The sequence below is a fragment of the Plecotus auritus genome, assembly GCF_963455305.1.
Source record: "Plecotus auritus genome assembly, chromosome: 2".
Taxonomy (NCBI): domain Eukaryota; kingdom Metazoa; phylum Chordata; class Mammalia; order Chiroptera; family Vespertilionidae; genus Plecotus; species Plecotus auritus.
Genome location: NC_137771.1, coordinates 58800876 through 58826840, shown reverse-complemented (window position 1 = coordinate 58826840; position 25965 = coordinate 58800876). Strand labels below are relative to the sequence as shown.

Here is a 25965-nt window from a genome sequence, read left to right as displayed (position 1 = left end):
GGCCTCAGGCAGAGGCAAAATTAGCACCTCCTTGGAGATCCAAAAGCCAGTGTACCCAGGGGTCAGAGTAGAACCATCCAGATTACACCTCCTCAGATCCATAAGGGACACACTCAGAGGGCAGACTCAGTGAGCACCAAAGCCTCACTGAAGCAAGTCTTGCCTCATAAGGGTGTCTCCAGCACAGAAGTTCTCCCATCGTAGACACAGCTGATCCTCACAGTCAATTGGCCTGGATGTCAATTCCTCCCAGTGATACCAACAACAATCAAGGCTTAACTACAACAAGACTGTGCACACAGCCCACAAAGGGGTGCACCAAGAGTGTCTACCTCAGGTAACTAGCGAGGCTGAGCCACTGGGCCCTATAGGACACCTCAAAGCTTCTCTATAAACTCAGGGAAGCAGCCAAAATGCGGAGACAAATAAACAGATCACAAATGAAAGAAATGGAGGAAAGCAAATGACTGGATATAGAGTTTGAAACCACGGTTATAAGGTTTTTCAAGAATTTTCTAGAAAAGGCCGATAAATTTAGTGAGACCCTCGAGGATATGAAAAAGGACCAACTAGAAATTAAGCATACACTGACCGAAATAAAGAATAATATACAGAGATCCAAAAGCAGACTAGAGGACCACAAGAATCAAGTCAAAGATTTGAAATACAAAGAAGCAAAAAACACTCAACCAGAAAAGCAAAAAGAAAAAAGAATCCAAAAATGTGAAGATAGTGTAAGGAGCCTCTGGGACAACTTCAAGCATACCAACATCTGAATTATGGGGGTGCCAGAAGAAGAGAGAGAGCAAGATACTGAAAACCTATTTGAAGAAATAATGACAGAAAACTTCCCCCACCTGGTGAAAAAAATAGACTTACAAGTCCAGGAAGCACACAGAACCCCAAACAAAAGGAATCCAAAGAGGACCACACCAAGACACATCATAATTAAAATGCCAAGAGCAAAAGACAAAGAGAGAATATTAAAAGCAGCAAGAGAAAAACAGTTAGTTACCTACAAGGGAGCACCCATACGAATGTCAGCTGATTTCTCAACAGAAACTATGCAGGCCAGACGGGAGTGGCAAGAAATATTCAAAGTGATGAATAGGAAGAACCTACAACCAAGATTACTCTACCCAGCAAAGCTATCATTCAGCATAGAAGGGCAGATAAAGAGCTTCACAGATAAGAAAAAGCTAAAGGAGTTCATCACCACCAAACTAGTATTATATGAAATACTGAAAGGTATTCTTTAAGAAGAGGAAGAAGAAGAAAAAGGTAAAGATAAAAATTATGAACAACAAATACAAATCTATCAACAAGTGAATCTAAAAATCAAGTGAATAAAAAATCTGATGAACAGAATAAACTGGTGAATATAATAGAATCAGGGGCATAGAAAAAGAGTGGACTTGACAATCCTCGGGGGGAAAGGGGTGTGGGGGGTGTGGGAAGAGACTGGACAAAAATCGTACACCTATGGATGAGGACAGTGGGGTGGGGGTAAGGACAGAGGGTGGGGTAGGAACTGGGTGGAGGGGAGCTATGGGGGAAAAAGAGGAAGAACTGTAATAATCTGAACAATAAAGATTTATTTTTTTTTAAAAGAAATCTGGAGCAATATAATAATATGAAAATTATCAAAATATGTATTGAATGATATATCCAAATAGCAGTTAGAGACATTCCTTATAGGAACAGAATGACAGGTATAAACAGGACAAGAACTTTTAACATGCAGCTCATCCAAAACTTATTTTATTATATTGTAGTAGTATTGTTATAGCTCCAAATGTTAAAAAAAAAAATACATACACACAAAAACCTAGTGACAGATTTTAATGATAAAATATGTATACAACTCAAGGTCATGATCAATGTGACTAAACCATTAAATTATTTCAATCATTTCATCTTTTGTCCCACAAATATAACACAGTATAATAATTTAACAGAGTTAATAAAGTAAATTAGCTGCCAAATATAGTTTAATTTTGTTGGCAAGACAAAAATCTAAATGTTTGAGCCCATACTGAATTCATGAAAAGAAAGAATATTTTAAGTTATTATATCATGCCCATTTGACCCAGTAATCCCACTTCTAGGAATATATCCCAAGAAGTCAGAAACATAAATCAGAAAGAATACATGCACCCCTATGTTCATAGCAGCACAATTTACAATTTGGAAGATTTGGAAACAGCCTAAGTGTCCATCAGCAGGTGCGTGGATTAAAAAACGGTGGTACATCAACACAATGGAATACTACGCTGCTGTAAAAAAAGAAGGAACTCTTACCATTTGCAACAGCATGGATGGATCTAGAGAGCATTATACTAAGCAAAATAAGCCAGTCAGAGAAATATAAATATCACATGATCTCACTCATTTGTGGAATATAATGGACAACATAAACTGATGAACAAAAATAGATCCAGAGACATAAGAAGCATTGAACACACTGTCCAACCTCAGAGGGAAGGCAGGAGGGATGAGTAAGAGATCAACCAAAGGACTTGTATGCATGCATATAAGTCCCCCATGGAACGGCCGGGGAGAGGTCAATGGGGGCGGGGGGTGGGGGGTGGGCGCGGAGAGGAAACATATGTAATACTTTAAACAATAAAGAATTTAAATTTTTAAAAAGTTATATCATGGGTTTGGCTTTTCCCTAAAATCCCTTTCCTCCTCTGCCAAAAATAGTAACTCAATCAGGATTACAGAGTTCCTGAGATTTACATACTGTATAAAATGACATGTATCAAAGGTGATAAAAAGCCTCCAACAGGGCTTTGAAATTTTCTTTGACACTAGTCAACTACATTGCTCAGATAAATGACAAGGCTACTATAATAACTGAGAAAATCTAACCAAAATTCATACTGCTACAATATAACATGAATTATTATGCAAATATCACTTGCACTGCTGAGCACTTGAATTATAATGGGCATGTCATCAACTATACAGTCAATTCTTTTATTACATACATTTCAACTGCTTGTGGAAAATTTTAAAATTCAACTGGATTCCTTCTGCTATCCAAAATGTTTCCCAGACACCATATCACTTTGTATTATGAAGGAATGCACTCTAGAATCAACATTTGCCTATGCTTTAGAAAGACTGCTATTATTTAAAAAACAACTAAGCACCCTGGTTGGGTGGCTCAGTAGGTTGGAACATTGTTCTGTGCACCAAAAGATTGTGGGTTCAATTCGGGGTTGGGGCACATACCTAGGTTGCAGGTTCAATCCTGGTCGAGATATGTAGGGAAGGCAAGGGATCAATGTTTCTTTCTCATATCGATGTTTCTTTCTTTCTCTCTGTCTCTCTGTTTCTCTCTGTCTCTCTCTCTAAGCATATCCTCGGGTGAGGGTTAAAAAAACAGCAACCAACCAACTAACCAATGTGCAATCCAAAAACAAATATGTGTTTGGGGTACTAACCATAAAAATGATTTCTAACAATTAGTTGACTAAAAGTTTATCAAAAGAAACAGCATTGGAGAATTAGGACTTCAAAGAAAAAAATTATAGGACTTTAATAACTCTTACTTTAAGGAGATCTAACATGTAAATATCCAGATTGATAGCAAGACTTAGAATTACTAGCATGAGAACCTTTAAACAGTTTTGATTCATAAAAACCCAATTTATTTATTTTTAGAAATATATAGTAAATAAAAAATCCAGTTGATTTAAAACAATAGTATAGAGATTAATGTACTAAATAAAAGTCTGATCATATAAATACTACCTTTCTTTATATATATATACATATACATATATATTATTGATTTCAGAGAAGAAAGGAGAGGGAGAGAGAGTTAGAAACATCAATGATGAGAAAGAATCACTGATCGGCTGCCTCCTGCACACACCCTTCTGGGGATAGAGCCTGCAACCCAGGCATGTGCCCTTAACCGGAATCGAATGCTGGACCCTTTAGTCCGCAGGCCGACGCTCTACCCACTAAGCCAAACCAGCCAAGGCTAAATACTACCTTTCAGTGTTTAAAATAAGTTATTGATTAAATCATAAACAAGCAAAAAAAGAAGGCATAACGAAATGTTAGAGAACTAGAATACTATAAGGATGTGTTACTTAAAAAATTTTCTTAGTCTTTTAATACAAACTTGTCAGAACTAAACCTAAATTTTTTCAGAGAGACTGATTCAAAATCCAATATTAAATTTCTGTGTTTTTTGTTTTCCAATGATTCAACTATGTGGAAAATTTCTGTTTTTTAAAATAATGTTTTTTACTACATACCATAAAATTAACCCATCGAATGTACAATTCATTGAGTTTAGTAAAGTTGTAGAATTGTGTGACCATCACCACCATAATTAGAACATTTATCTCTAGTTTCTATTTGTAGCTAATCCCTGTTCCTACCTCTAGCCCTAGGCAACCACTGATCTGCTTTCTTTCTTTACAAATTTGCCTTTTCTATGTAATTCATATACTACTAAATGGGATCATAGCCTATATAGTCTTTTACATCCAACTTCTTTTATTTAGCATAGTTTTTAAATTTCATCCATGATGTAGCAGACTTAATTAAATTGGTCATTTTAATTGCTAAATAGTATTCCATTGTGTGTGTATATATAGTATATACATATATAGTATATATATATAGTATTTATCACAGTTTGTTTATCCATTCACCTAATGATGGTACTTTTGACTTGTCTCCAGTTGGGGACCATTACAAATAATGCTGCTATGAACATTCACATACATGTCTTTGGATGGACGTATATTTTCATTTCTCTTTTATAGATTCCTAGGAGTAGTACTGCTGGGTCATATAATAAACTTAAAACATCTCTATTTTTATCTAGCTTTTTAAAAACACAGCATTTAAGGCCCTGGCCAGGTAGTTCAGTTGGTTAGAGCATTATCTACATACTCCAAGGTTGCGGGTTTGATCTCCTGTCAGGACACATACAAGAATCAACCAATGAATGCATAAATAAGTGGAACAAATTGATGTTTCTCTCTTCCCCCCACCCCCCCACCCCCGGCTCTCTAAAAATCAATAATATTTTTAAAACCCCACCATTTAAAATTGTGGATATTAGAGATTTTCAAACCATGAGCAAACTGGATCACTAGTTCTCTTAGTTCCTAAATACATAATTTAGCATGTTCAACTCATACGCTTCTCAGTTCATGGTACCTTCCCACTGTCCCAAGCCTTGAAACAGTGCAATAATTGGGAGGCGGTGGGGGGGGGGGGGGGGGAACATCAGGTAAATTAGTAATGGCTCCAATCATAAAATTCAGTGTTTTGTTACTGCTAGAGAAAGCCATAGGGCTATGGAACCAGGCCTGCAGGCATGAACAGATATGAAAAACAAAGAGAAAAATGTTTTCCCACATTTTCACAGTACTATACCCAAAGAGATTTTTTTTTAAAAAAAAATGAGACATTCTGAATAAAAGGCAAATATAATGCTTTTCTGTAAAGGAAGAATAATTTTTTTAAAGAATCAAATATAGTAACTTTTATTTTAACTATTTTCAAGTAGCACAACTAGAGAATAGTATTTCTGAATAATATATTTTAAAGCATTGGAGTGCTTTAAAATATATTATTTAAAAACTTATTCTTCCCTCACTATTACCTATTGCTTATATGAATTATCTGAGTCAAGAACAACAACAAAATTCAGGATATATAGATGATCCCGCTTTAGTTTTGTTTTTTGGTTCTATTTTTGGTATTGTTTTTAAATTCACTCACGGTGATGATCAGTAAAAATCAAACTGGAGAAATATCACTCAATAAAAACACTACTAAAAGGTAATATTAAACCCCCAAAAAATGTATTATTTGGTGACTTCAAATTTCTGAAGACAAATATCCTCAGTCCTATGGCTGAGTCAGCTATCAGTGAGATGTAGAGTAAAGCAGTGGGTATCTGGTTTTCCATGGAAATTTATATTTGTGGATTTCTTTTTTTAATTTTAATTGAATTTATTGAGGTGAGATTGGTTAATAAAATTATATAGGGTTCAGGTGTACAATTTTATAATACATCATCTGCACAAGTCAAGTCTCCCTCCATCACCATTTATCCCCTCTATTTATGGATTTCTTTACAAAATTACAAAATAAGTTCTTTGGAAATAGTGCACTGTTAGTAGTATCTGAGAATCCTGCTTAGCTTTTATGATGAACCGAACCATAGTATTTTGAGTAGTATGGCCATAGGAGCAAGCAGGATTAAACTGCCAACTATTTATTTGCCTTTTTCAATATTTACTTTATAAGAACCTGACAATGCAGACCCTCATCACACCAAAGCTAGCAGCAAAAGCTGCTATTTTTGGCAACTCAGACCAAAAAGAAAAATAAAACAAAGAAAAAACCCTTAATACATAATCACCCTGCTTATCTAAATTTAATTTTTAACTTAAAATGAACAGTCACTTTTTCACTATTTTAGGATATATTTCTAATTAGAAAAAGTTAACATTAAATGCAATAAAGAAAGCAAAAACATAACAAAAAAGTTTTCATAACTTAAAATTTTATAATTTATAAGAATTTAAAAAAGAACACTTTGGGTGAAAATAATAAAACAACTTAAGTTCTGATTTTTAAAATTGTAGGAATTAAAGTATTTTTATTGTTAATTAGCAATTTAAAATAGACTTACTTTATAGCTATGGAGATGATGACAAACTTAATTTAAAATCTGAGTGATAAAATAATCTTGAAATATCTCATCTACTGTATTCAACTAGTTTCTGATCTCAATGCAAGAAACAAAAGTACCGCAGGGAGAGGAAAGGGGAAGTTGTCATGCTTTTCTCTATACCTAGACAGTAAAATTTCAAAGGAAATAGTGCTACCTAAAAGTAAATCAATAATTGTGCTAAGTGGCCATTTTAGGTCAAAAATTGTATTTCTGATATCTCATTTTCTTGGCAACAATTACTGTTTACAATTAAGCTAAAAACTTGTTCTGGTATTTTATGACATCAGGAAAATTCTTTCCTCTCCAGGCGGAATGCCAAAAACAACTACAGCTAAATGCCTAGGCCTTCTCCTTCTCAGAGAGATGACTTTCTCTTGTTCAAGCTAAACTAGCTTTGCTATAAGAAAGGCAAAAACTTCTTTTTTGTGAATAAAATAGAAACTAACCAGAATTTGAGCTGCCAATCTTAAGATTTTAAATGATTGAAGGATCTTTACTGGTTCTGGCAGAAAACTCATTAAAAAATAAAACAGGTTGCATAAGACTTTTGACACAATTCATTAATGTGTATGAGAATTTAAGGTTTCTTTTCAAATATAAATGTTAACATTATAAATCTAATGGTAGAATACGGATATTACAAAATGCCAAAATCTAAAAAAAGGCAAACAAGTATTTTTGATTGACAGCTATGTAATATTCATTCATATCATCAGAGATAAAATTTTGTTTTTATCCATTATTTATCTTTCTACATTGATATGTCTGATAGTTTAATTTAATGACAACCAGAAAGCCGAGAGAGGACGGGGAAAAGAGAGAGAGAGACACAGAGCTGGAGAGATAGAAAGATATACACCGAATTCTTACCTTCCTCCCCAAACTGATCATATATTTCTCTCTTTTTAGGATCACTCAATACTTCATAAGCTTCTGCGACCTCTTTAAATTTTTCCTCTGCCTGAGGAGATTTGTTCTTGTCCGGATGAAATTTGAGGGCTTGTTTTCGGTAAGCCTTTTTAATATCTTCATCTGACGCTCCTTTTTCAATTCCCAAAATGCAATAATAGTCTTTCCCCATTTCGAATGCCTTGAAATGAACTTAGATTTCCCTTTGTGAAAGAAAACTGCGTCCCCAGTCTTAGCAATACAAGGATTCTAAGGAAAATAAACCAAGCAGGGTATTTTAAAAGTTAAAGCAATTAGCAATTCAGCCTCACTGTCTTAAGGCAGCAAGCACACAGCATATCCGTATTTAATTCCTTCCCCAACAGCTCACTTACAGATAAATATACACTACACAGGAGACAGCCTTCTTCTAGATCCTCCCATTTTCACTACGTGTCTCTGTACTTTCTAGAACAGCAAATGCTACAGGACGTCACTTCCCCAGCTGCCGCTAGTCAAAGATCTGAGCTAGGTTTTCTCCTCCTCCACGATTAACTATTCATTTTCCTTCTGGCTCTACCATCTGTATTTCCTTTTTAAGAGGCCAAGTAGATTAAGAAACCAATATTTCAGCATTGAATGTCATAACTACGCTTTTTTATTTACTCCATTCTAGGTGAAAAGTAAAAATAATTATAGCTATTAGGCATGCTATGTTAAAATAAGTTAAACTTATTATGCAAATATACCCATGGGTACTTATTTTAGGTATTTTCACTTCAATTTCAAGTTATTCAAGTGTAAGATATACAATACTAAAATATGGTTTGTCTAAATTAAAATTTTCAAAAAATTTGTGTCATTTTCAAAATTCCTGGAGTTTATCAATCAAAATGCCAGGAAGTCAATATACCAATTTCACGTTGTAAAAAGGCTATATCATAACTTCAAAAACAATATTTTAAAAATAACTAGAGGACTTAAATATTATTTTAGCTAGTGATTTTAAATGGTCTTTTTATAGTAAATAAAAGTTAATGGTTCTGGCAAACTAATATTTATGAAATCTTCATATCTGATTTTAGTTACTTCAACTAAAATAGAACGAGACACCTCCAATTCCTTAGAGTCACTGAAGACCTTTTGTGCTGCAGGACAGAGAGGAGAAAAGTATCAGGTTACCAACAGTAAATATTCATGTTTCTTTCAAGACCTTAACTGGATCAGCTTAAAATCTGGATATGCTATTTTCGGGGCAATAGTATGAGAAATATTTTTTCTTTTAAGAACACATTTTCCCTAATTATAAATATAAATTATTGTTAAAGATTTTGGAAAACAGAAAGGAAAAAGATTAAAATAAAAATCTCCCTATCATACCACTTTAGATAATTCCCTGCTAACTGTTAGTGTATTTCCTTCTAATCCTTTTTTTTTCTTAGGAATATTTATGTTTATTTATTTATTGTAACTTGGTATATTTATCAACAAATTTTATGTCATATCACTTATATACCCTTTTGATGTCTGCTCTTATATATTTTGGATATTTATGAGTAATAATTTAAATGTATATAACTAATCTCTTATGTCCTGTATGGTTTCCTCACCTTTTCTAAGTGCTCCTATTTCTAATATAATATTGGAAAGATGGATTAATAAGAAAATGTCAAAAGAATTCATAGAAAAAAGAATTACATAGAGCTTTATACTTAATTATCTTAAGTCTGTTAACTTAAAAAAGAACATTTATGAAGAAAATTAAATGGACATATATGTTTAGAGTATAATGAAAAGGTGATGATTATGTGTTAACCGTTTAAAGTATGGGAACACCTACTGTATATGCCAAACAGCTTTACATTAATGATTCAGCAATTCTTTCAGATGTCCATTTTTGTGCATTCTGATAGCTTTCCTACTTCTCAAAACTCTTTATTTTAAAAACACCTTGACATTAGAAATTTATAACATCTATCTAGCCTAGTTACAGGTTATAGAGGTTTGTCAGGTATTCAACAAAATTTTTAGTCCCATCAAGAAATACTCAATGTCAAGAGATAAATTTTCAAATTTAAAAACACATAGAAAACAGTACTAATATACAAAGTCACTTTAAGACTTCTACTTTAAAAAAAAAAAAAAAGCAAATTGGAGTCCAGTGCAGAGATCAACAATTAATTACCAAAGGAACACTGACATTTACTATCTATGAAAGGCCTAAATTATTCTGGTGGGTAACACTGAGAAGAAAAAAAAGGAAATTTTCATCTGATTTGATAATTTTCAGAGAGCTAGAAATATTATAAGGACTTGGCATATTAAATGATTTAAAAAACCCAAAGACTAGGTTTTCCACATTTCTGAGAAATTCATTATTTATTAACAAATGAAAAGAAATCTGGCTCTCCATACATAGAGAAGGGTGATAAAAGGATTTTCATAGTTCTTCAAATATCTTAAACACATAAAAGAATACTAGTGGTAAAGTCAAAAGGCCAGAATTCTCCTCAACTTGGAAATTTCAAGTTAATAAGGAAGCAATTATAATTTTTAAGACTTCAAATAATAAAATAACCTAGTAGCTTTTGACAAAATGACCAGATACTTGTACACTTATAGCTTTAAAAAAATATTTTTATTGATTTTTAGAGACAGAGGAAGGGAGAGGGACCAAGGGAGAGAAACATCAATGTGAGAGAGCAGCATGAATCCCCCTACCGAAGACCCGCAACCCAGGCATGTGCCCTGACTGGGAATCAAACCAGCTACCTCTCGGTGCTCCAACCAACTAAGCCACACCGGCGAGAGCGGGTTATAACTCTATAAATAATTCTTTCAAATGTTTGGGAACAGTTATTAAAAATGGTTTTAAAAACCCTGTATATAACATACTTGGAAATTTGTCCTTAGAAAGTAATTCATAAGATAAAATGATTATATATACAAATATACTCATTGCAATTAGATGCAATAGGGTAATGGGTCAATATGATCATTTTTAAACTACATAATATTTTAGAGACATTTCACGTTTACATTCACTTTTTCAGACTGATCTGAACCACTTAGGGGTTGAAATTCCCTTACACAATCACTTCACATTAAATTTTCACATCCAAGTTTGCATGAGATAAATGTGGGTTTTTTTTTATGGCAGTGGGGGAGGCAAGCAATTATCATCCCTGTAAATAATTACCATGACAAAAATAGAATATATAAAGGAAACAGTAGTGGCAGCCTTTTGGGAAAATGGAGCAGAAAAAAATATGTGAATAAAGCTCATTTAATTGTTTTGAAAAGGGAAAAGGAAACCAAAAATACTATAAAATAGACTCTATTTGCAACATTATTTAGAAATCACATAAATCCCTGCTTATTTGATATTACAGGTATGTGTATGTGTGACAGAAAATTTGAGAACAAAAACTAGCTAGAGTTTATAACTTATTTTTTTCCTTAAATACCTTTAAGGCTCCTTTATAGCTATTTAAAGTATCTTTCATTGATTTTTTTTTTTTTTTAGAGGAAGGGAGAGAGAGAGAAAGAGAGAGAAACATCAATGTGGGAGCAAAACATTGATGGGATGCCTTCTGTACACCCCCTTCCTGGGGATAGAGCCTGCAACCCAGGCATGTGCCCTTACCAGGAATCAAATTGCCAACCTTTCGGTGCACTGAACGACACCCAACCAACCAAGCCACAGCAGCCAGAGCTATATTTTTAACAAAGATGAAATTAGTGTTTGTATTTTTTTTAATACTATATTTCTTTTTATTTCAGAGAGGAAGGGAGAGGTAGAGAGAGATAGAAACATCAATCTTTGATCGGCTGCCTCTTGCATGCCCCACACCGGGGATTGAGCCCGAAACCTGGGCATGTTCCCTGATGAGAAATTGAACTGTGACCTCCTGATTCATAGGTCGATGCTCAATCACTGAGCCACGTCGGCTGGGCAGTGTTTGTATTTTTAAATTTTTACCTTACTACTCAAACACTGATGAGATTATTCCATGACAACACAATTATTTTCTTTATTAAAAGAAAGTTACAAAAAATCAGATTCTTCTCAATATTTAGTTTATAAGGTCAAGTTCGCATGCTGAGAATAGGTCATCTGTGACTGAAGGCAAGTCACCATATATTGTAAAGAAATGATTTTCATTTTTTCAACCAAATCAGAAATCTTAAGTGTGTTTATTACTTTGTTTATCAAAGTTAATAGCAACAAACTTTTTGTGCTCAATAATATATTTAGGGGAAAAGTATCACTCTATTAAGAGAGCCATGCATGGGCCAGGATTAAGTAAAAATTTTAATGATACTATATTTTGTTTTCTATATCTTTACAAAACTTCCTTATTTGGCTTATTATGCTCTTTAATAAATATAGAAAAAATTATTTTTATAAAACTATGAGATTTTTATTTTATAATCATAGTTCAAATACTAAATATAAAAATCAGAAAAGAGCAAATATTAAATATATTTAGATAATGAGAGCTAAAGATAATTTTAATCACAAAAAACTAAAAGTATATTACTAGTCATTCAACTAATGCTATCTTAACCTTCTACTTTGGCTTTATTCATATACAATAAAAATGTTTTCTTTCTCCAACTCACAAATCATTTCTCAGTTTATAATAAATTAGTATAGTGCAAACTCAGTTTATAATATATTAGTGGTCGGCAAACTCATTAGTCAACAGAACCAAATATCAACAGTACAATTGAAATTTCTTTTGAGAGCCAAATTTTTTAAACTTAAACTTCTTCTAACGCCACTTCTTCAAAATAGACTCGCCCAGGCCGTGGTATTTTGTGGAAGAGCCACACTCAAGGGGCCAAAGAGCTGTATGTGGCTCGCGAGCTGCGGTTTGCTGACCACTGGTATAGTGAAAGGCAACATGCCTTCTAGAGCCTCAGAAAAAAGATTACCATTAAAATTCAGATCATCATACTTAAATACTCAAAGACAAATGACTTCTAATATTTTACCTGTTTCTATTGAAAACTTTTCTGTCAATAATTAATTCTTAAATGAGTACGTTTAGTCCTGAAATTTCTCAGTGATTGGTTTTAATAAATTATGACTTCCATTCCCAGCTACTTCTTATCAAGAATAAGAAAACTGAGGTTCTTTTATTCCTTGTTAACAGTACTTTAGATATTGAATATAAGCTCAAATATAAGTATGTAACAGTGGTTGTAAAATTTGTTAAGATGGCACCAGGGAATATTGATAGTGTAGTCATTAAAAGCACAGACTTTGGAGCCAGACAATCTGGGTTAGAATCCTGGCATTACCACTTACTAGTTGTGTGGCCTTGGATTTCACTTCTCTGTGCCTCAGGTTCCTCATCTCTCAAATGGAATTAATATTAACTAGAGGCCCAGTGCATGAAATTTGTTCACTTGGGCATGGGTAGGGGGGGTCCCTCAGCCCAGCCTGCACCCTCTCACAGTCCAGAAGCCAGCAGCCGGACATCCTTAGCGCTGCCGCAGAGCTGGGAGAGGCACCCACCACCACCGCTGCACTCACCAGCCGTGAGCCGGCTTCTGGCTGAGTGGTGCTCCCCCTATGGGAGCACACTGATCACCAGGGGGCAGCTCCTGCATTGAACGTCTGCCCCCTGGTGGTCAGTGTGCATCATAGTGACCGGTAGTTCTGCCATTCAGTCGATTTGCATATTAGACTTTTATTATATAGGATACTAACTTCATAGGGCTGTTGTGAGAATTAAATGAGAGAAATGTATGATGCACTTACATGTGACTGGCACATAGTGAGGACTATGGAAGTGTTATCCACTGCGATGACAATGATTTCATCATATGAAACAAAAATTTTTAGAAAAATATTACTATACAATATGTATAACAAAATATTCTTTTTATAAGCATACACATACACACACAAAAAAAAACTGTCCAACTAAGAATTAATGGCTCTTTCCAAATATTCCGGTTAATATTTGCTACTTACCCATCTTAACTTTACTCAAATTTCATCATTAAAACTTCACATAGGTAGTATTCACTGTATTGAAAATATATTCATTTGTATTTCAAGTGCATTCATTGTATTTCAAGTGCATTGTGTTTCAAATACAGTCATCAAGACAGTGTGGTATTGGTGAAAGAACAGGCAAATAGATCAATGGAAGAGAATAGGGAATCCAGAAATAGACCCATAATTATAGTCAACTGATCTTTGACAAGGGAAGAAAGGCTAAATAGCACTGGAGCAACTGGACATTCACTTGCAAAGAAAAAATCTAGACACAGACTTTAAATTATACCCTTCACAGAAATTAACTCAAAATGGATCCACAGACCTAAAAATAAAATGCAAAATTATAAAACTTTTAGAACATAGGAAAAATCTAAATTACCTTGGATTTAGCAATGACTTCATGTATTTATCTTCACCCGAGGATATTTGTTTCCATTTTTTTTTTTTAGGGAGAGAAAGTAAAAAGGAAGGGAGGGAGGGAGGAGGAGAAAGAGAGAGAGAGAAACATCGATGTGAGACACATTGATCAGCTGTCTCCCGCACGTGTCCCGACTGGTGCTAGAGATCAAACGTGTAACCCAGGTATGTATGTGCCCTTGACTGGGAATCAAACTTGTGACCGTTTGGTGCACAAGCCAATGCTCTAACCATTGAGAACACCAGCCAGGGCTGCAATGACTTTTTTTTAATCCTCACCCAAGGATATGTTTGTTGATGTTTATTAATTTTAGAGAGAGGAAGGTAGAGAGAGACAGGGAGAGAGAGAGAGACATCCATGTGAGAATACATCTATCGGGTGCCTCCCCTATGTGCACAGACTGGGGATTGAACCCACAACTTATGCTGTACAGGTTGACGCTCCAACCAACTGAGCTACCCAGCCAGGGGTGACAATTACTTTTTAAATATAATACCAAAGGCATACTTCATGAAAGAACTGATAAGCTGGACTTCATTAAAATTAAAAATTTCTGCTGAGGAAGATACTGTCAATAGAATGAAAAGACAAGCCACAGATGGAGAAAATAATTCAGAAGTCATCCAATAAAAAACCATTATCCAAAATATATAAAGAACTCTTAGAACTCAACAATTAGAAAACAAGTCAATTAAAACATGGGCCAAATATCTTAGCAGACACCTCACCAAAGGAGATATACAGATGGCAAAAAAAGCATATAAAATTATTCTCCAGCTCAGCCGCGGTATGGCTCAGTAGTTGAATGTAGACCTATGAACTAGAGGTCACAGTTCAATTCCTGCTCAGGGCACATGCCTAGGTTGTGGGCTTGATCCCTGTGTAGGCCGTGTAGAAGCCAGCTGATCAATGATTCTCTCTTATCATTGATGTTTCTCTCTCTCTCTTCCTTCCTCTCTGAAATCAATAAAAATATATTTTTAAAAATAATAAAATATAATGATTCTCCATATCATGTCATCAGGAAGATGAATATTAAAATGAGATATCCCTACACACCTATTAAAATGGCTAAAATCCAGAACTTTGGTAATACCAAATGCTGTCACAGGAATAGGAATTCTCATTCATTTCTGGTGGGAATGAAAAATGGTATAGCCACTTTAGAAGATAGTTTGGTGTTTTCTTACAAAAATAAACATAGACCACCATAGCCGGTTTGGCTCAGTGGATAGAGCATTGGCCCTTAGACTGAAGGGTCCCAGGTTCAATTCCGGTCACATACCTTAGTTGCAGGCTCCATCCCTGGCCCTGGTCAGGGTGGGTACAGGAGGCAACCAATCGATATCTCTCTCACATCAGTGTTTCTCTCTTTCTGTTTCTTCCCTCCCATCCACTCTCTCTAAAAATCAATGGGAAAATATCCTCAGGTGAAGATTAACAAAAAAATTTAAAGTAAAAAATAAAATAAACATAGACTTATCATACCATCCAACCATGACACTCCTTGGTACTTATCAAAGGAGTTGAAAACTTTCATCCACACAAAAATATGCATATGAATGTTTATAACAGCTTTATTTGTTTCAGTGAGGAGAAAAATTTGCATATTCAATAACAGCTTTATTCATAATTGCCAAAACTTGGAAGCAATCAAAATGTCCTTCAGTAGGTGAACAGATAAACAGTAGTACATCCAGACAATGGAATATTGGATAAACTGTAGTACATCCAGACAATGGAATATTGTTTAGCACTAAAAAGAACGAGTTTTGGGAGAAACCAAGATGGCAGCATAGGTAAACACCTAAACTGCTGCCTCACACAACAAATTCAAAACTACAACTAAAAGACAAATCGGCCATCATCCAGAACCACAGGAAGGCTGGCTGAGTGGAAATTCTACAACTAGAAAGAAAGAGAAAAGCATACTGAAACTCACAGGAGCTGCAGAAGGCAGAGGTACAGAGGTGTGCGCGTGGAGAGGGCTGGCAACTGAGTACACGGCTGGCTTTCTCAAGCAGAAGGGAGACAAAAGCTCCCAACTGCACTGAACTCCAGTTCCGGGCAAGACTCTGGGGACCCAGGCTCATTTGGGGAGAAACTGGACTGTCTGGCAGCGGACGGAACTCGAGGGTGGCTTTCTTTCAGAGGTGCTTGCAGCGATGACCACGGGACACTGAGACCCAGGGGCCTATTAGGGCAGGGCTGACAGGAAACCAATGCTGTCTGCTCCGCCCTGAGACTCCGCCCCATCCAAGCTGAGCACAGAGGCTTTTGTAGGTCTTCTCTCATAAGGTTGTCTCCAGCACAGAAGTCTTCCCAGCGTAGACACGGCTGATCCTCACAGCCAATTGGCCTGGAGGTCAATTCCTCCCAGTGATACCAACAACAATCAAGGCTTACCTACAGCAAGACTGTGCACACAGCCCACAAAAAAATGCACCAAGAGTGTCCACCTCAGGTAACTGGGGAGGCTGAGCCACTGGGCCCTATAGGACACCTAGCACACAAAGCCACTCTATCAACTCAGGGAAGCAGCCAAAATGCAGAGACAAAGAAACAGATCACAAACAAAAGAAATGGAGGAAAGCAAATGACTGGATATAGAGTTCAAAACCACGGTTATAAGGTTTTTCAAGAATTTCCTAGAAAAGGCCAATAAATTTAGCGAGACCCTCGAGGATATGAAAAAGGACCAACTAGAAATTAAACATACACTGACTGAAATAAAAAATATTATACAGAGATCTAACAGCAGACTAGAGGATCACAAGAATCAAGTCAAAGATTTGAAATACAAAGAAGCAAAAAACACTCAACCAGAAAAGCAAAAAGAAAAAAGAATCCAAAAATATGAAGATAGTGTAAGGAGCTTCTGGGACAAGCGTACCAACATCCGAATTATGGGGGTGCCAGAAGAAGAGAGAGAGCAAGATACTGAAAACCTATTTGAAGAAATAATGACAGAAAACTTCCCCCACCTGGTGAAAGAAATAGAAGCGCACAGAACCCCAAACAAAAGGAATCCAAAGAGGACCACACCAAGACACATCATCATTAAAATGCCAAGAGCAAAAGACAAAGAGAGAATATTAAAAGCAGCAAGACAAAAACAGTTAATTACCTACAAGGGAGCACCCATACGAATGTCAGCTGATTTCTCAACAGAAACTATGCAGGCCAGACGGGAGTGACAAGAAATATTCAAAGTGATGAATAGCAAGAACCTACAACCAAGATTACTCTACCCAGCAAAGCTATCATTCAGAATTGAAGGGCAGATAAAGAGCTTCACAGACAAGAAAAAGCTAAAGGAGTTCATCACCACCAAACCAGTATTATATGAAATGCTGAAAGGTATTCTTTAAGAAGAAGAAGAAGCTGAAACCAGTTTGGCTCTGTGGATAGAGCGTCGGCCTGCGGACTGAAAGGTCCCAGGTTTGATTCTGGTCAAGGGCACGTACCTTGGTTGCGGGCACATCCCCAGTGGGAGGTGTGCAGGAGGCAGCTGATCAATGTTTCTCTCATTGATGTTTCTAACTCTCTATCCCTCTCCCTTCCTCTCTGTAAAAAATCAATAAAATACATTTTAAAACAAAAGAAGAGGAAGAAGAAGAAAAAGGTAAAGATAAAAATTATGAACAAATACATATCTATGAACAAGTGAATCTAAAAATCAAGTGAATAAAAAATATGATGAACAGAATAAACTGGTGAATATAATAGAATCAGGGGCATAGAAAGGGAGTGGACTGACAATTCTCGGGGGGAAAGGGGTGTGGGGGGTGCGGGAAGAGACTGGACAAAAATCGTACACCTATGGATAAGGACAGTGCGGGGGGTAAGGGCAGAGGGTGGGGTGGGAACCAGGTGGAGGGGAGCTATGGGGGAAAAAAGAGGAACAATTGTAATAATCTGAACAATAAAGATTTATTAAATTAAAAAAAATAAAAAGAACGAGTTTTCAAGCTATGAAAAGACATGGAAGAAATCTAAATGCATAAGCTAAATAAGTGAAAGAAGCCAATCTAAAATGTACACATTCTGGAAAAGGTGAGACTATGGAAACAGTAAAAATATCAGTGGTTGCCAGCGGTGAGTGGGCAGAGAAGAATAAATAGATGGGGTACAGAGGGATTTTTAGGGCAAACTATTCTACTTAATACTGAAATGGTGGGCTCATGTCATTTTACATTTGTCCAAATCCATAGAACGTTCAACACCAAGTGTGAACCCTAATGTAAATTATGAACTCTGGGTGATGATGTATCAATATAAGTTCTTCAATTGTAAACAATTGTTGCATCTGGTGGGAGGTGTTGGAAGAGGGGGTGGAGATAACCATGTGTGGAGGCAGGAGGTACATGGGGAATCTCTAAATCTTCCAGTCAATTTGCTGTGAACTGGAAACTGCTCTAAAAAAATAATCTACTTAAAAATTAAAATTTTAAAAATAAATGGAAAAAGGCTTCTGGTCTTGATGATGAGTAGGTAAACACTATACTCACCTCCTCCCATGACCACATCAAAATTCCAACTAAACTACAGAATAACCATCATTGAGAACTGTTTGAAGTCTAGCCTGAAGTCCCTATAACAAGGGATATACTGAAGAAACCACATTAAGACTGGTAGGAAGGGGCCGAAACCGGTTTGGCTCAGTGGACAGAGCATCGGCCTGCGGACTGAAGGGTCCCGGGTTCGATTCCGGTCAAGGGCATGTACCTTGGTTGCGGGCACATCCCCAGTGGGAGGTGTGCAGGAGGCAGCTGATCGATGTTTCTCTCTCATCGATGTTTCTAGCTCTCTATTCCTCTCCCTTCCTCTCTGTAAAATATCAATAAAATATTAAAAAAAAAAAAAAAAAAGACTGGTAGGAAGGGGCGAAGACTCAGAATGGGCTGAGTATGGTGGTTAAAAACCAGAAAGGATATCTCAGCTGCAGAGGTCTCCCCCTGAGGAGTGAGACATCCTGGAACCACACCAGGCTCCCCAGCTCAGGGCTCCAGTGCCAGGAAGAGAAGTCCCCATAACTTCTGGCTGTGAAAACCAGATTGTGACTGAGTGACGTGGAGGACCTCAGCAGATCACCACGTGCAACCACGTCCACAAGCAACATATTTAAAGGGCAGATGTGGCAGGCATCAGAGCCCTGCTAAAGTGATACATGCTCCATAGGATCAGTCCCTGCACAACAGTTCCTCCACTGTAGTCATGGCCAGTCCTCAGAACCAATCAGCCTAAGAATCAATACCTCACATTGACATGCCAATAGCTATCAAGACTCAACTTCATTGGCACACACAAGCAACACAAGAGACACACCTGGAGCACCTGCTTAGATGACAGGGAGAAAGCTCCACTGGGCCCCACAGGACACCCAACACATTAAGGCCACTCTACCAAGACTGCGACACATAGCAAGCAGCTCTACCTAGTACATAGAAACAAACACAGGGAGTCCCAAATGGAAAAAAAAAACCCACACACAGAAGAAAACTCAAAAAAAGGAACTAAACAAAATGGAGACAAGCAATCTACCAGATGCAGAGTTCAAAATACTCGTTATAAGGATGCTCAATGTTCTTGAAAGATTGACAGAACTTAGAAAGAGAGCAAGGTTATGGGGGTTCGGGGTATCAGCAATTTGGACCAAGAACACAAAGTCCAGAGGCAAAAAAGTATAAAATGTATTTGATACAGCAAAAAGATTGGTCAGGCCCTAACCGGTTTGGCTCAGTGGATAGAGCGTCAGCCTGCGGACTGAAGGGTCCCAGGTTCGATTCCAGTCAAGGGCATGTACCTTGGTTGTGGGCACATACCCAGTGGGGGGTGTGCAGGAGGCAGCTGATCGATGTTTCTCTCCCATCAATGTTTCTAACTCTCTATCCCTCTCCCTTCCTCTCTGTAAAAAAAAAATTTATTTTAAAAAAAAAAAAAGATTGGTCAAATTAAAGCACAGAACTTAGATAGGCTCTCCTTAGAAAGCTGACCAAAAAAAAAAAAAAAAAAAAAAAAAAAGTTATGGTCAGATTGTTGAAAGTTTTGAATGTCATTTTTTTACTTAATGACTGCTCTTTCATGTTTTTCCCAAAGGGCTAATTCATTAGGTCTTTGAAATGAATTTTAAAAGCTAGCTTCATTTCTTAAATACCGATTTATTTTGAAGCTAATGAAATTACTTTTTGGTTCTCTCAGTAAAGGGTTCTTAACAATGTTTCATCAATATTTGTAAGCTTCCAAGAGCACCAATAAAAGATGTCAAACTAGCCCTACCCGGTTTGGCTCAGTGGATAGAGCCTCGGCCTGAGGACTGAAGGGTCCCAGGTTCGATTCCGGTCAAGGGCATGTACCTTGGTTGCGGGCACATCCCCAGTAGGGAGTGTGCAAGAGGCAGCTGAATCGATGTTTCTCTCTCATCGATGTTTCTAACTCTCTATACCTCTCCTTTCCTCTCTGTAAAAAATCAATAAAATATATTAAAAAAAAAAAAAAGATGTCAAACTAACTAACCTAAAAAGACTGATAGGAAGGGCTTTATCAGTTTTAATTCTCCTTGCACTAATTGTCTATATCATCTAAATTTCCCAGTACTTTATCACTATAGTTATATTAGTAATTCCCAGTGTTCAAGTTTTGATACAGTGTCATTGCTTGATTTTATACTTTCCTGCACAAAGCACTGTAATAAAATGTACACATTTAATTTTATTGATTTAACAGTCTTTACAAAAAAAGATTTAAAATTAAATTTTAAAAAATGTAAAAGTACATGCCTTTTAAAAAATTAAAATAAAATTGCTTTAAGACGTTTATAAAAATTACTAGAGGCCCAGTGCATGGACTCGTGCACCAGTGGCATCCCTCGGCCTGGCCTGCTCCCTCTCACAATCCAGGACCCTCGGGGGATGCCAGAGCTGGTTTTGGCCTGATCCCTGCAGGCCAGGCCAAGGGACCCCATCAGTGCACAGGGCCTCTAGTATGCATATAAACTCTTTGGTTAATCTCTTTGCGCTCTCCTCCCTTCCCTCTGAGATTCATCAGTCTGTTCCATGTTTCCATGCCTATGGTTTCCACTCCTGCGTTGAGCATCTGCCCCCTGGTGGTCAGTGCGTGTCATAGCTACCGGACAGTCACTTAGTCTTTTATAGATAGATAGATAGATAAAGATATAGATATAGATATAGATATATAGATATAGATATAGATATATATAGATTGGAGTTACTGGAGATACCCAGGTATCAGAAATATTTTATGCTTTTATTTTTTAAAAATGTGTTTTTACTTATTTCAGAGAGAGGAAGGAGAGAGAGAGAAATCATCATTGATGGGCTGCCTCTTGCCCGCCCCATACTGAGGTTCGACCCCACAACTAAGGCATGTGCCATCACCAGGAATCCAACTGTGAACTCTTGGTTCATGGGTCCACGCTCAACCACTGAGCCACACTGGGCCTGGCAATATTTTATGTTTTAAAAAAAAAATCATTTTCTTTTTGGGAGTGTAGAATTCGTGTATTCTGTGGTGATATTAAAATGTATCCTGATAATATTTCATTTTTCTCCTCACCGAAACAACTTTAAGTGTTATTGCGATAATAGAAGTTGCCTATGGGAAGGTGTTTAAGACGATAAGGTAAACAGAAGGAAAGGACATAATAATAAAGTACTGCGGAGGAATTTTTCTCAAGCTGTGAGATACCGGAGAAGAGTGAATCTGATTCAGAGAGGCTCAGAGAATTGTCCTCTCTACAGGGGACTTTATTTAGCTCGAGGCCCCTGCCTAGCCCTATCTTCAGCAGAGAGACGGAAACTTTGATGACTAGTTCCACCCTGCCTCCCCTTTATGCAGAGGAGGATGGCTCCAAGGAGAGTAGTGATCTGGCTCTAACCTGGCTAACCAACCCAGAGATTCCATATGGTAGTGGAACCACATCATCTACCAACAATCCAGAATTTGTGGAGGGTCTCTCCCAAGGTCAATTGCTTCAGAATGAGCCTTCAGACACAGCAGAATGCATTGAACAGAGCCATGAAGATGAGCAAATATGTAAATGAGGAGGGTGGTCCAAAGGAAAAAAGAGGAAGACAGCTCTTTGAGACAACAATACACCCAAATCCCCCCTTACAGGATATGTTTGGGTCATGAATAAGCGTCAACAGCTTTGAGCAAAGAGACCAGAAGTCCCATTTCCAGAAATCACAAGGATGTTAGGCAATTAATGTTAGGAAAAACAGCGCTACTTTGATGAAGCCGATAGAGATAAGGAGCGTTACATGAACAAACTGGAGCAGTATCAGAAGACTGAGGCCTGCAAGGTTTTCAGTAGGAAAACCCAGGACCATCAGAAAGGCAAATCTCAAAGGCAAGATGCAGCCAGACCGGCCACTCATGATCATGAGAAAGAAACAGAAGAAACTGTTTTTGACATCCCTATATTTACAGAGGAATTCCTGAGCCACAGCAAAGCTCGGGAGGCAGAGTTTCACAAATCCAACATGGAGTTTGAAGGAGAAATGCAGCCCTGCAGAAGCACGTGGAGAGCATGCGTACAGCAGTGGAGAAGCTGGAAGTGGATGTGATCTAGAAGCGAAGCCGCAAAACTGTCTTACAACAGCACCTGGAGACCCTGCGGCAGGTGTTGACCAGCAGCTTTGCCAGCATGCCCTTACCTGGAAGTGGAGAGACACCTACACTGGACACCTTTGACTCATATATGAACAGACTGCACAGTATTATTTTAGCTAATCCCCAAGACAATGAAAACTTCATTGCTATGGTTGGAGAAGTTGTAAACAGACTTGATAGTTAAGGAATGGTGAGTGCTCACTGATATCATACTTCAAAGGTGGCCTTAGATTTTATCAAAACTACTAAAATCTTGGAATTACACTGAATAAATAACTGAGTTGGAGACTTGAAACAAATACAAAATAAAATGTATTCTAATAAAGTAGCACTGTAACAACCTGCCCTTCTTCCTTACCCTCTTTCACAAGTCACTAAAAAGATTACTGTAGTGTTAGTGAATGTACAGTAAACTAATCTCATACTTCCCTAGCATTTTGGAATCAGTTAAAATAAGGCATTCTCTACAGTACTTTTTCATGTTTAATAAGAGAGCCAAAAGAAATTATAGAATTTCTAGGTCATTTTCTTTTCTTTATCATCTCCTTTTTTAAAGTTTTTTTTTATTTTATTTTAGACAGAGATGAAGAGAAACATCAATATGAGAGAGAAACATCAACTGGTTGCCTCCCACACACAAACCAACCAGGACTGAACCCAAAACCTGGGTATTTGCCCTGACCAGGAATCGAATGACGACCTTTTTGGTCCATAGGACAACACTCAACCAACTGAGCCCCACACCAGCCAGGGCCTAGGTCATTTTAAATGGATCTTGTAAATTGATATTTGATTATATACTTTGATTATGTTGAAAGATCACAGAATGTAGAGCAGTGCTGTCCAACAGAAATATAAAGCTACAAATGCAAGCCACATATATAACGTAAACATTTCTAGAATCTACATTTTAATAAAAGTAAAAAGAAAGGTGAAATTAATTTTAATAATGTATTTTATTTAAGCCAAGATATTATCATTGCAACATGTAATCAATAAAAAAATTATCAGGAAGCTATTTTACATTCTTGTTTTTATATTAAGTCTTCAGAAGCCAGTGTGATTTTCACACTTCACACTATATCTCAATTCAGAGAGCCACATGTCAGGTACTTAACAGCTTCATGTGGCTAGTGGCTACTGTATTAGCCAGTATAGATGAAGAGGTTCCTTCTCATCATTAGTGCTGAAATCCAATTTTTCAGAAACTTCAACCTATGAACTGAAGTATATCACACATACACGTCTCTCACATGCACATTTAGGGGGAAAAAATCCTAACAGATGAACTCTAAAGAAACGTTTATTTTTACTTATAAAACAGTATTACAGTACTCAATTCAGCCATACATTTACTATAATTGGAGTGACATGGAAAAGATTAGCATGGCATGCAAAGGATGACATGCAAATTCATGAAGCATTCCATATTTTTAAAAAGATAAATATATGAGGTGGTAGATGTGTTAGTTAAGTAGAGGGGTGGAATCCTTTCACAGTCTATACATATATCAAATTATCACAATGTACACTTTAAATATCTTACAATTTTCAAATTAAATTTATTGGGGTGACATTAGTTAATAAAATTATATAGGTTTCCAGTACACAATTGTATGATACATCATCTGTATCTTGTAATTTTACATGTCAATATCTATATATATAAAAGGCTAATATGCCAAGTGTCCTCTCAGGAGTTGGACTGGGAGTTCGATTACTCACTATGACGTGCACTGACCACCAGGGGGCGGCATGGAATGAAGGAAGGCCCCAGCCAGCAGCCAGCAGCCAGGGAAGGAAGGCCCCAGCTGGCAGCCAGAAGGCCCTGATAGGCCCTGATCGCAGGCCAGGCCTAGGGATCCAACCCATGCACAAATTTCATGCACCGGGCCTCTAGTATCTCAATAAAGTTGAAAAATAAAGTAAGGTAATATTCCATTTTTCATCTACAAGAAAAAGATACTTGTGAGGAATTTTTGAAATAATATTTTTACATTTAGAGGGAAGTTGTGGGACTGGCTCTTACACGTACTCACTCCATATATACTTTCACAATATTAAAAGTAAAAAACACAAACACACACTAGGAAATGAGGAATTTATATACTTTCCACTTTATTCTTTTCTAAAGTTTCTCCTCTCACAAGCAGCCAGGGAGGCCAGGAGAATCACTTGGAAAACTTAGTTGGCTGGCCAGAGAAAGGGATTAGCATTAGTCTGTGGCCAAAGTGAAACCAACAACAAATAGTTAACAGAAAAAAAATGTCTGTATCACAGAGGTGAGCAGGAAAGGAGAGAATTGGCTGCTGTTTCACAGAACTGTTAGGCTCTTAGCCAATCAATAAACTGATTATTGGACAAGCTTGTTTAACTCTCCAACTATTTATAACTCTAAAATTAGGCAATCTAATTCCACATACAATGAGCACCAACTACTGTAATTGCTTAGAGAAGGACATTTATAAATAAGAGAAAAATAGTATTTCTACAATAATTCAATTTTAAATAGATGGGTTTCAATTGTTTGAGTTTTTAATATTTTAAAATATAGCCTTTTTATTAATCTAGGCTAAATCAGCAAATCAAGGCAACAGTTATTGAGACCCTACTGTGTTATGTGCCCTGAAGAATACATCAGTATAAGGCATGATCCCTGCCCTTAGGAGTTTATAATATCTATAATTTAAAAAGCATAAAATGCTAATTAGACCAGACGTCCTTCCAGAAGTCCTTCCTTCCAGACAAAGCCGCAGTGGGCGGGGGCCGAGGCAGAGGTGGGTGGGGGCCACGGCGGCAGCAGGAGGGGGCTGTGGCAGAGGTGGCAGAGGCAGCAGAGGGCCATGTCAGCAGCAGGCGGGGGCTGCAGCAGAGGCCCCCGGCCATGGCCACAGTGGGCAGGGGCTGGAGCCAAGGCCCTTGCATGAATTTCGTGCATTGGGCCTCTAGTAAGTATATAAAAGAATAACCACTGTCTATTGCTGCTTTTGCCATATAGTGGTAGAGTTGAATATTAGTAGCAAGGACTGTATGGCCCACAAAACCTAACAATTTACTGTCTGGCTCTTAACAGAAAATGTTTGCCAAGTCTTGCTTTTTAAAAATTATTCTTGATTGGAGTAAGAGGGCAGACTAAAAAAACACTAAATACAACAAAATTTTATTATATCTAGCAAGCTTTTAAAAAAATGTAATTTTTTACTATAAACACTTGGCTTTCACTCTAAAACATTAGCCTGGCTGATGGTAAAGTAAAACTTACAGACTAATTCTCAACCTGGCTGT

At 37.0% G+C, this 25965-nt stretch overlaps 1 protein-coding gene and 1 pseudogene across 5 annotated transcripts in view; one reads left to right on the top strand and one right to left on the bottom strand.

Moving 5' to 3' along the window:
• DNAJB4 (DnaJ heat shock protein family (Hsp40) member B4) overlaps positions 1–25965 on the bottom strand; it is a 53806-nt gene that overhangs the window by 5821 nt on the left and 22020 nt on the right. Inside the window, exons 1-2 of one of the 4 annotated variants that reach the window (XM_080654991.1) lie at positions 8005–8087; positions 7592–7879 (exon numbers count right to left, since the gene is read on the bottom strand). The exons of 2 other annotated variants lie outside the window; for them this stretch is intronic. In XM_080654991.1, coding sequence (XP_080511117.1) covers positions 7592–7802 — 211 coding nt within the window. In that variant the 5' untranslated portion in view covers positions 7803–7879; positions 8005–8087. Of the gene's footprint in view, positions 1–7591; positions 7880–8004; positions 8088–25965 lie in introns of those variants that run through there. One more of the 4 variants, XM_080654992.1, reaches the window with a different exon arrangement.
• On the top strand, positions 18083–22864 carry LOC308241073 (high mobility group protein 20A-like; annotated as a pseudogene). Its single transcript has 2 exons — positions 18083–18102; positions 21778–22864. The product of its transcript is annotated as a high mobility group protein 20A-like (transcript).